We start from the raw sequence: 10,507 nt of genomic DNA, 5'->3' as shown, positions 1-10,507 counted from the left end.
GGGGCTTCTGGAGATAGTCCAGGGTGAGTCTGGTGCTTACAGAAGCTCAAACCAGCACCAATCTCTTCTGGTCTCTTTAAATCTGCTCTAGGCTGAAGGCACAACCTGTAATATCCTTCCTGATCCAATTTTGCCCTCAAACGTTATGTTTTGTATCTTCTCTTGGCTGTTGAGTGGCACCTGTTGGTCAGGGTCAGACACCCTCTTGCCATGTTAAACTGTCCTGAATTTCATTTCCGTTCGCTTATGGGAGTAATGGTATTCTTTGCCTGTCTTCCAGTTTATGCCATCAGCGTAGCTCCCATGAACGCCCAGCCAGTACATCCCATTCAGGTTGGAGTAATGGCAGTCATTGTACCACCACGCTCCCTTGTATTCTGTGGCACAATTAAAGGAGCTCATGTCGTTGTCCTGGTCTGTTGTTGAAAACGGCATGTCCTTGTGGTATGATAAGGAGTCTCCTGCAGAGAGTACATGTTCACAGTTACTGCAACAGAGAGCACAAAAGGGAACCTAATGTCTGCACCACTGCAGGGCTGTGCTGGATGCAAGGCAGATTTTATAAATCCTACCTTTCTTTTGGTTACCCAGGTTTCCTCCTTATTCCTGGAGAAAAGGAGTATCCTGAGCTCTGCCAGTACTGCTAAAACACACAGAGAATTTATCTATGCCTGTGGGCCAGATTCCATTCACAGTTACACAGGTGTCACTTCTCTCACACTGCTCAGATTCTCTGCAGACATACTGAGGTCTGGACTATCAGACAGAGTTACAGTGTACAAAGCCACATAAACCCAGAGCACTGCTATCTCAGGTATTGGTTTCACTCATTCCTACATGAGAGGTATTGAATTTTGCAGAGAATTTGTTTGCTTTTTAGAGAAAAACAAAACATCAGGCATTAAGAGAGGATGCAGTGCTGATGCTGAAAGTATTGAACAGCACCCCAGCCCTGGAAATGCCAAACCTCATGGACAAATATTTCCTTCCAATGTAACTGAAAGCAGAACTTGGCCCGGCTGCTGCAGAGCTGTTGGGAAGGTTACATTGGGTGAGGTGCTGCTCAGGACCAGGCTCCACATTTGCTGCTACACCATGTGGCTGGGCTTGTAGGGAATGCTCTGTGTCACACTTCTGTGGGTGGTGGGTGTCCCTGTCCTTCCCTGCACCCAGAGGTCACTCGGTACCTGGGATACCATGGCCAGTTTTTAAAAAATTGACTCAAAATGTAGATGTTACAAGAAGTCTGCATGATACAGCTCTGCACTATAAGTGCTGAACACTTCTGAAATCCTCTAGAAAACAGGCTTTCCCAGTGACCTGCTGCTAACTTACCGGCGTTTCCACCGAGGAAGTCTCCTAGAACCAGTTTGTATTTCTCAGACTCTCCTAAAACCCTGAATGAAGCGTACTTGGCAAAATAGTAGTTGTTTTCAAAGTCTCTCAGGTCAATACGGAGTTCACAGCGTCCTAGAAGAGAAGGTGGACACCGGTGGTGCAGGGATAATAGTGGGTACACACCTGTATTTCAGGGTGGAGGGCTTAAGGAGCCCTGAGCTAACTTGAGAGGAGCTTCCACTACTTTACATTATGGTTTATTTGAAACACAATGGAGACATTATGGTTTATTTGAAATTCCTGCAGAACCTCCTTTACCTATGATGGCTTTCTTGTGAAGCACTTTTTCTGATCCCAGGTAGGGTGGTCATAGGCACTGAGGAATCCTGTACACAACTGTGACTCCAAGGCTTCACAGAACAAGATTACTGCCATCACAACCACTCCTAGTAGAAAGATGTGTTGGCCTAGCTCCAGGATAGGTCATGCAGCCAGCTCATTCTCTTCCCTGGCTTCTAGTTTTCCTTTTTTAGAGTGCAATTCCCTGTGTGCCATGGGCTGTAAGAGCCTGCATGCTGTTTAGGATTAACTGTTGGGGCCTCAGATGGATGCGAGAAGTTCAGAGTCCTTTGATGACCAAGTGTGGTACAGGGATTGGATTCTCAGAGCCCCAGCCCAGGACAGAGGCAGACCTTACCCAGCGACGTGAGGAAGTGGATGTTGTCATTCCCCAGCCAGAACTCTGTCAGCTGGTTGCCAAAGCCTCGTTTGTATGAATCCCAATCTCGCAAAAAGTTCACTGAGCCATCCCAGCGCCTCTGGAAAACCTGCAGGAAAGAAGAGGCTCATCACCGCCAGGCTGCATCCACAGTGCCCAGTGGCACAACCCCCTGCAGCAAATGCTCGCCCTGTGTCAGGACACTCCTGTGGGTCTCTGGGGACCAAACCCCAGGGAAATCCCTTGCTCATAGGTCTCCATCTGCCTGAGGAAATGATTTGCTGATTTAAGCAGGGAGTGGATCTGTGGTGCTCAGCCTGCTCCCAGAGACATCTCCCAGGAGAATTACTTGCATCCACAGGGATTCACCTAGGCTTGCTGAACCTCAGACATGAACCTCAGCTGTCCCTTCAGTGCGTGTTTTCCTCCCTTTTTGTTTCTATTTTGGTGGCATCCTTTGCTGCCTTAATAAAAATCACTGTAGGGACATAGAAACCTCCCTCTCCTCATCCTACTCACAATCCATCCTCCACCATCTGTGTCCATGTCGCAGAAGACGGTGGTGGCATTGCAGCCTTGGGGATAGATGGTGTACCAGCCACTCAGGATCTTCCCTTTACCCAACAGCTCTTGGCAGTTCCTGGCTTCTGTGCAAATCAGGGAAGGAGGTCAAGTGGAAAGAGTTACAACGTGCTCACTGCATCCAGGGAGCATATTAGTCTCATCCCCTAATCTGGAGGCTTTGAGCCCTTCAGCCTCTCAGCTGGCTTGTTGCACTGCAGGACTCTGGCATGCGCCCACTGGCAGCCAAGCCCTGCAGCAGTTTCTGAGTCCAGATGTCACAGGGGAGATGAGCACCATCTAAGAGATGATCTAAAGTGTTCATACTCCTCTCATCTCAAATGACTCTTTTGGGGGTCTGGGTGATGGAGCTACTCTGAGTGGGATGATAAAACTCATGAACCAGGTATTTGGCCAGGCTCAGGAACCTATAGGGGGCATAGAGAGTGTGTGGCAGCAAAAGGGTGGTGACACAGAAAAACACCTACCTGTAATACAGAAAACAGTGTTCAGATCACCCTCTGTGTGTTGGGCAGATGGCACTTTTGAATATATACATATATATTATGTGTAAATTAATTTTTCCTCCCAAAAACCACACCTGATGACAGAAGCTCAGATTCACAGATGCCAAAGGATTGACTGGAATGGTCCCTGTCAGACATCCCAGCTTACAGCTGCGTCTGTGGCTTTCACAGGGGAAAGCCTTGGCAGATGACCTGAGATGGTGGTGCTGGTGGTGCAGGTGTCTGAGTGTGCTGTATTTGATGAATGGATGCACAGCTGTACCAGGCTGTCTTGTGGGCATGCGTGTCCTTCCTAACAGAGGGATGGTCCTGGACTTGGCCTGTTCCTTGTTAGTCAAATGTTTTTACATGCCCAGGAAACATAAAAGGGCAGAGGAATGAGTGCCTGGGGCAGCAAGGTGCCAGTTCAGTGCATCTCAGTCTCCCTCTTTCAGGTGTTACAGCAGCTCTGATCTGCCTGAGCCTCTGCACATGACTGTAGCCGTGTGGCATCCAAGTGTAGCCAGAGCAGGTTTTAGCTCTGCTTTGTCTTAAGGTCATGGAACAGGTGGGTCAACTGAAGCTTGATTGTTTTCTTTCTTTCTTTTTCTTTTTTTTAATGATTAAGTTAATCTGAGCACTATCACACAGGTGGACTCTGCATCTACTGAACTTGCCACTGCAAGTGTGGTGGTAGAACTGCCTTTAAAGTAGCAGCATGTCTATAGAGGTGTTTCTAGTGGTTTCATCTTGGAAACCAGGACACTGAGGCTCTCAAAAACTGACAGACCTCCTCCAGGACACACAGAGGGAAGGTGACTTGAGTAGGGCTCAAAGGACATGACTTGCCTGGCCTGGCTGGATTATGGAGTATATAGATACACAGAAGCTACATGAGGCTGTGAGAAGCAAATGGGTTAACAGTGATATTTCCTTACTCCATCCCTCAGTGTCACTCTACATTTGTTTTTATTGCTGCCCTGTCCTGACTTCTGGTGCAGGGAGTCCACCACCATCTACTCTGCAAAGCCAGCGGTGACATGAAGGACCTAGGATGAAACTCACCCCGTGTTTCTGAAAATCCAGGCTCTCCTTTCGTTCCTGTTGGACAAACACCACCATCAATTTCTCTTCACCTTCCACACCCTGCCCTCCCCTCCTCCAGCACTTGGCATCATTTGCTTTTCAACATGAATCCTGCTGCACTGGTAGAGTGCTGTCATGTTAGAGGAAGTGTTTATCTCACCTGCACACACAACAGAGGCACAGAGAAACCAGGCAGGAGGAGTAACTCAATGTATGTTCTGCCCTGGCCGTGCCCAGGCCCGCCAGAGGAGGCCCGCCGGAGGAGACCCACCAGCCCATCAAAGGCCCATCCGCACAGACCCAGGAGAGTACAAAGGGACAATGGCAGGTGGGAACCCAAGTCACAGACTCCTGTCATTACAGCTCCCAGCACCCTCAGTCACTGGGAGCAGCTCTCCAGGTCGCCTAGCAGGCACATGGGGTGGCTGCCAGGCGGGTGGGACACCTTATAGATGCACAAGAAGCAGCAGCCTTGCCTCTCTTGGGCTGTAGACCCAGCATGATATATTTTCCCCTGACATTTGACTTGGGGTTGGGAGATCCAAATGGCAGGACTGGCACAAGATGTGTCTCTGTTGGCCAGCTCGCGGAGTTGGGTACCAACATTTTGTGCCAGTGAGTCCCATTGGGCTGGGGCATGTGGGACAGGAGCAGGTGGGTGTGGGAAGGAGGAGGAAACGCACCTGTGGGAAGGCAGGGTCAAAAGCCCTGAGAGGGGAATGGTTGCTGCTGGCAGAAGGCTTCGGTCAGTGGTTTGGGAGCACCTGTGGCAGCTGGAGCAAATGTGCTGAACTAGACACCATATCAGCGGTGCTTGGCCCCCAGCTATTAGTAGTCAGGCTCCAGTGAGGGAAGCTGCAGTGCATATGGTGCTCAGCGACGGGTGCTAGTGGCCCTTGTGTTGCAGGATGATGGCATCAGGAAAAAACCTTCTTTTCTCTCTACCCTACATGTTTCTCTGGCACTAGCAGCTGCTGAGTTTCATCTGAGCCTTCCTGCCATAGCACAGGAAGGTCAGAGGTCTGTTCAAATCTGGCTGGCCCCTCAGACTGGGGCATGTGAAGCCCTGCGGTTTCTGTAGCTGGTGGTGCTGGGCAGCAGCATCAGGAATCCCAGCTGGGGGCAGCCCCGGTTGCTGAACAGCTGGTTTTGGAGAGGGGCTGTTCACGCCACCCAGGCCGGGGCTGAGCCTACAATGGGGCACAACTGTCATCAAACACCATCCACTACCTGGTGGGGTACTTTTATTGCTTTATAGTTGCTCCCATATGGTGTGTTGTTTCAGAACAACACAGGGTGGAAGTTTAACTAAACCAGCTCACGTGATAAATTCAGCGCAGCATGATTTACCTTTTGGTCCTGGGAAGCCAGACTCTCCAGCTGCTCCTGCAAGAGACAAGAAGAAAATCCTCATCACAGATGACTCAATGCGAATGAATTAGCGTGGCTCTCCAGGTGGCTGCTCCAGCCCTCCATATGTCCCAAATGTACAGGAGAGGCTGTCAAGTGGTGCAAAGCCACGGTGCTCTGCGGAACATCCCAGTTGGTGCTGCCACCCCAGCCTGGCTGCTCTCTCAGTCAGCAGCATCTCTTGGGAACTGCAGGAGGAGCAGGACACAGGGGATAGAGAACTGCTGCTCTGTCTGCTGGAGTGTATGGGGGATTCACAGTTCCATCTCTGTGAATTTTTGTGGGGACTTTCTGTTTTCAGTCAGACACCTGTGAGATTTTGGGCAATAGCTGCTTTTTCAGTGGGTTCATCCATCTCCTGCTGGGGTTTCAGCCGAAGTCTTTGGTGCTTTTGGCCAGGAAATAGGTACGTATTCAGCATGCAAAGGGACTGTTTTCCCAGATAGTCAGTTCACTGGTGCTCAGTTCCTGGGTGCTTGGGAACTGGTTTCTCTAGAAGAGACATTTCCAATGTCTGCAGCACACAAATCCTGCTGAAGACCTTAAGCACAGCCTGGACGGAGTGAAAGCTGATTTCTCAGCAGACATCTTTCTCTTTTCAAGGGCTCATCCCATTGCAAAGAAACCTCCGTTCCCTCCTTGCTTCACCCTGTGCCAGCTGTTTCCTGGTGGTTTGATGCCATCCTTCCGGTCAAGTGGGCTACAATGGCATTGCACACTGAGTCCAGGCCTGGAGGCTGCTGGAAGCACTTGTGTCTCCGCGTCAGACCTCCTGGCCAAAGCACTCCAAAGTTCCTCAGAGAGGGAGGACATTTGGGCAGGTTTGTCATGGTGGAGGTGGGTTAGGGTAGGAGTGGGGAATGGGGAGAGGTCTGATTTTAGCAGGCTGGTAAGAGTCAGTAGGGAACTTCAAGAAGAAGAATAGTATCTTCCTCTATGATGTAGTCCCACTCAAGGACACTGTTTCTAGTACTCATCCCATGCAAGACCCTCCTGCTTTGCCTACGCTACTTCAGGGCTGTTTCTTCTACTATGACCAGCTCTACAGTTCATCACTGTAGAACGAGTCTTGCAATGAATGTCCTGAACTTGGGTAGATTTATGGATTAAAGTTGAATATGTTATGCATTACCTTTTGCACCAGGTGGTCCTGCTTTCCCAGGGAGTCCCTGGGTTCCCATTTCTCCTGCAAGGAAAGACTCAGTTTTTATGTGCACATTACAAACTGACCACAGGGGAGATGATACAGAAGCCTGGGCAGCTGGGCCTTGGCTTTTGCAGAAACAAGGAAGCTGGGGTTTGTTAATAGGTTCAGTCTTGCAACAGATCTTACTCCTTTTCTTCTGTTGAAGCTGCACTACACTGCTACTACCGGTGTAAGTCCTAATTTGCAGTTCATGTATGAATTCTTATGAGCTTTGTACATCTTGGAGTCAGTCCATGGATTTTGCTGCAGTGGATCTACTCCCTCTGCTAATGTGATTCACCTTCTCTATGAAAATGCTGAAGGACTCCCATATTCCTTGTTTCCTGGGGTAGGGGGTGCCAGTACAGTTCCCAAACTGTTGCCCAGTAGACATGCAGGAGCATCACAACCTCTTTCCCACCCAGACTGTTCAATAAAGACTCAGAAAGTAAATGGATGTTTTTACAGTAGAAGAAACAAGTGAGTTATGACAATTCACACCCCAGGACCACTTCAGACTTGTGACAGGAATCGGGGAAAAAATGACGACTCCATGTGTACCAGCACATCTCTAGGCAGGGTGTTTTCCACTCCTATTCAACTTTCCAGCTGCTTGTAGAAGCCAGTGCCAGGCTAGCCACAGCTCCAGCCTCAGCTTGCTTCCCCTACCCAAAGCAACAAAGCCATCTCATATCTCAGTGTTCATCACTGACTTTTGGGGTCTCACCTTTTGTTCCTGGGAGACCTGGTTCTCCTTTTGGGCCAGAGGCACCTGGGATCCCTGGGCATCCTTGGAGTACAGCGAGCCGGTCAGCATCACCCAGTCCCACTATTTTCATCTCTGAGGAAATGAAGATAGTCTTTGTGGAGATTATTAGGGCTGAATGTCTTGGAGAGAAAACAGAACCCTCTGGAGTTCAGGAACACGAGTTTGGAGGTGTCATATGGATTAACAGATGGCATTGAGAATTTCACATATTAGAGGAGCTAGACACTGGATCTGTCTGGCTTCAGGGGAGTTCAGTGGGAGAGGAGGCTGTTATATACAACATTACATACATGACCAATATACTGTAGCTTAATAAAACAAAAGTTGAGAGGTGCCCTTAGGGGTATTGACAGCAGAGTAAGTTACACTGATGGATCTGTGGACAGTAAATGTTCTACCAAATTTCCTGACACCAGGTCAGTTTGGAATCATCCCTATTGTCTTCCTGAGGAATATAGACAGAAAGCTGTGTTGTGCAGCATCCCCAAGATGCTAGGGTGCCTAGCACCCAGCAAGCACTTGACTGATCTTTTGTATTGCTCTGCATCCTTTAGTAACTGGGCCAAGGCACCATGAACAAAAAACCTTAACCAGGATGGAAAACCTTAACGAGGACAGCCTGTTCCTGGAGATCCCACTAGTGAGTTGGGGAGGATGCTACATCTCAGTTGGAGCTAGCAGTTTTGTAAAGTGGCTGCTGACACTTCATCCTCCCCCTTACCCTCCTCCCATTTGCAGCTGAATTGAAAAAAGCATAGAAGAAAAAACTCATATCCCCCCTGCCCAAGCTCATTGTGTTATGGGGGAGATGAAACAGGCTGTCTTAGCAGGATGGCAATAGGATTTGTGCCCCACTCACCTGGGCAGGTGTCCTGGGCATCATATATAGTCACTGTTAGGCTGATCAGGGCCAGGAGGGTTGGGGCTGCCCTCCCCATGGCTGGCACTGCTCTCTGCTCTCTGCGCAGCTCCCCTCATCCAAGTCTCAGGCGCTGTGGCAGGCGCTGTTGTTAGCATTGACCCATCTCGGCCTTTTATATCTAACAAAAAACCCCACTGTAAGCTCCACCTCTGCATTTGCCCACTGCCTGCTCTCAGATCTGGGACTCTGGCTGGGTCTCAAGCTGTTTTCCACATAAGCCACTTTCCACAAGTCTGATGGGAAAGTTCTTCCCTGGCTGCCCCAGCCTGCCTTGCCTCCACCCTCTGCAAATTTTGGATGCCTTTCCCCTCCCATATTGTATTTCTAGAGGAAATGAACCAGGAAAAACATGGGTTTAGCTAAGTGCAGACAGCTCCCCTCATCCTACCTGCTAGTGGCCCTTTACAAAGAGCAGAGCTTACTGTGTAGATGGGGAAACTGAGGCACTGGAAGATGAAAAGCCCAAGGTCAGCTGAGGCCACTGGCAGAAAGAAGCTGCACAGGCTGGCTCATGCTCCAACGCTCTCCCTGCCAGGCAGCCCAGCATCACTTTGCAACCCTTCAAACAGAGGTTTCAGTTTATACAGGATCCAAGACTGATATGGAGTTAAAACTGTATGCAGGCAAGGTTAGGTGGGCAGAGCATGTTTTACACCCCCACCCCCGCACTCACCCCCCACCCCATTTTTGACTCCAGTCCCTGTTCCTTGCAATAGTGAGGAAGATTTCCATTTTCCTTTGCTGTTGCTATGTCCTCTGCTCTGCTCATTTGTGGCAGCATTACTAGCGGTCCAAACTGCTTCATCGAGTTTGACCCTCATGTTACCTTGAGACACAGAGGATGTAAAGTTTATGAATTTTATCAGAGGACAGAATTTAAGTTTTTTTCTCCTTATTGCATCCCAGTTCAGAGGAGACTGATTTCTTGGAGCCTTTCCCAGCTACCAGGATATCAGAGGCATAACATAAGCTCCCCCTCAAGCACTTGCTTCTATCATGAAGTCCCTCTAACATCCCAAATTCCAGTGATATATGATAGCCTATTTCAATGTTAAGCAAATGGGAGAAGGCAGGGGAGAGATAAGCATTTTGTTGTCACTTTAAATTCTGTGTCGCCCAAATAGCCCATACATACACACACTCATATACACATTCTTATACATATTCATGCATGCATGCATATAAAATAATAATCTGGTAGATGTTGTGATTATTGTAATTCCTGAGAACCAATTCTGGCAGGGAAATGCACACCTTACTTTCCTGTCCCCATGTGAAAAAGGGAAATCAGAGGGATTGTGATCAGACTGGTTGTATTCAAGTTTAGGCTTTGCTTTACATGGGAAAAAGTATTTCATCCGTGGCAAGCACTGTGCATGCAATTCTTGGCCGAAATGAGAGCAGCTTCTTTCTTCAGCCTTTCAGAAGGAAAGAGAAAAAGGATGAGCAAGTGCCTCTAAGGTGCTAGGGAGGGAGACGTCTATGCAAGGCAACTTGCATAGGGTGACTAGGGACTTGTGCATCCCTCTTCTCTCATCTGTACAGGCTGTGATGCTTATCTGGGATGGACTTGTGTCTGCCCCATGGGGCAGTTGGAGATGAAGAAGAGCCAGGCCCTAGCACTGAGAAGCCTTCTGCTGCCCAGTGCTTTATATCCTGTGCTTTATGCCTGGCAATGGCTGCAATACCTTGTTCCAACTATCTGGAGGCAAAAGCTGCTGCCCTCAGCTTGTTTACCTTGGTAAATCACTCCAAAAAGTAGTGGCAAAACTGGCCTTGCAGATTACTCTAGCGTTATAGTCTCTCAAGGGCTTCAGCCTGGATCTGTTCTGCTAAAAAAAGAATGGGCTTGCCCAGCTTTTCCCAGTTGCTCCATTAGTTGGGTGGCCAGCTCTGGGTTGGGCTGAGAATGTATATTGTGGAGGCAGCTGTGATGTATCTGCCTAGCACTGATGTACCCTTAGCTGTTACCAGCTTGTGGGCACCATCCAGCCTGGGGGACACCTGGAGA

At 49.0% G+C, this 10,507-nt stretch overlaps 1 protein-coding gene across 1 annotated transcript; it reads right to left on the bottom strand.

Moving 5' to 3' along the window:
- Positions 1-213: 213 nt before the first annotated feature.
- Positions 214-8,512, bottom strand: LOC309412044 (ficolin-1-like; the record flags this gene model as incomplete). Its single annotated transcript, XM_082008831.1, is given in 10 exon segments — positions 214-461; positions 1,336-1,470; positions 2,036-2,165; positions 2,576-2,703; positions 4,189-4,255; positions 4,259-4,290; positions 5,560-5,595; positions 6,752-6,805; positions 7,533-7,646; positions 8,434-8,512. Coding segments are annotated over 10 exon segments (1,023 nt in total).
- Positions 8,513-10,507: the final 1,995 nt, after the last annotated feature.

Source organism: Phaethon aethereus (genome assembly GCF_964289735.1).
Source record: "Phaethon aethereus genome assembly, chromosome: 20".
Classification (NCBI taxonomy): domain Eukaryota; kingdom Metazoa; phylum Chordata; class Aves; order Phaethontiformes; family Phaethontidae; genus Phaethon; species Phaethon aethereus.
This window is presented reverse-complemented; position numbering and strand designations above follow the sequence as displayed.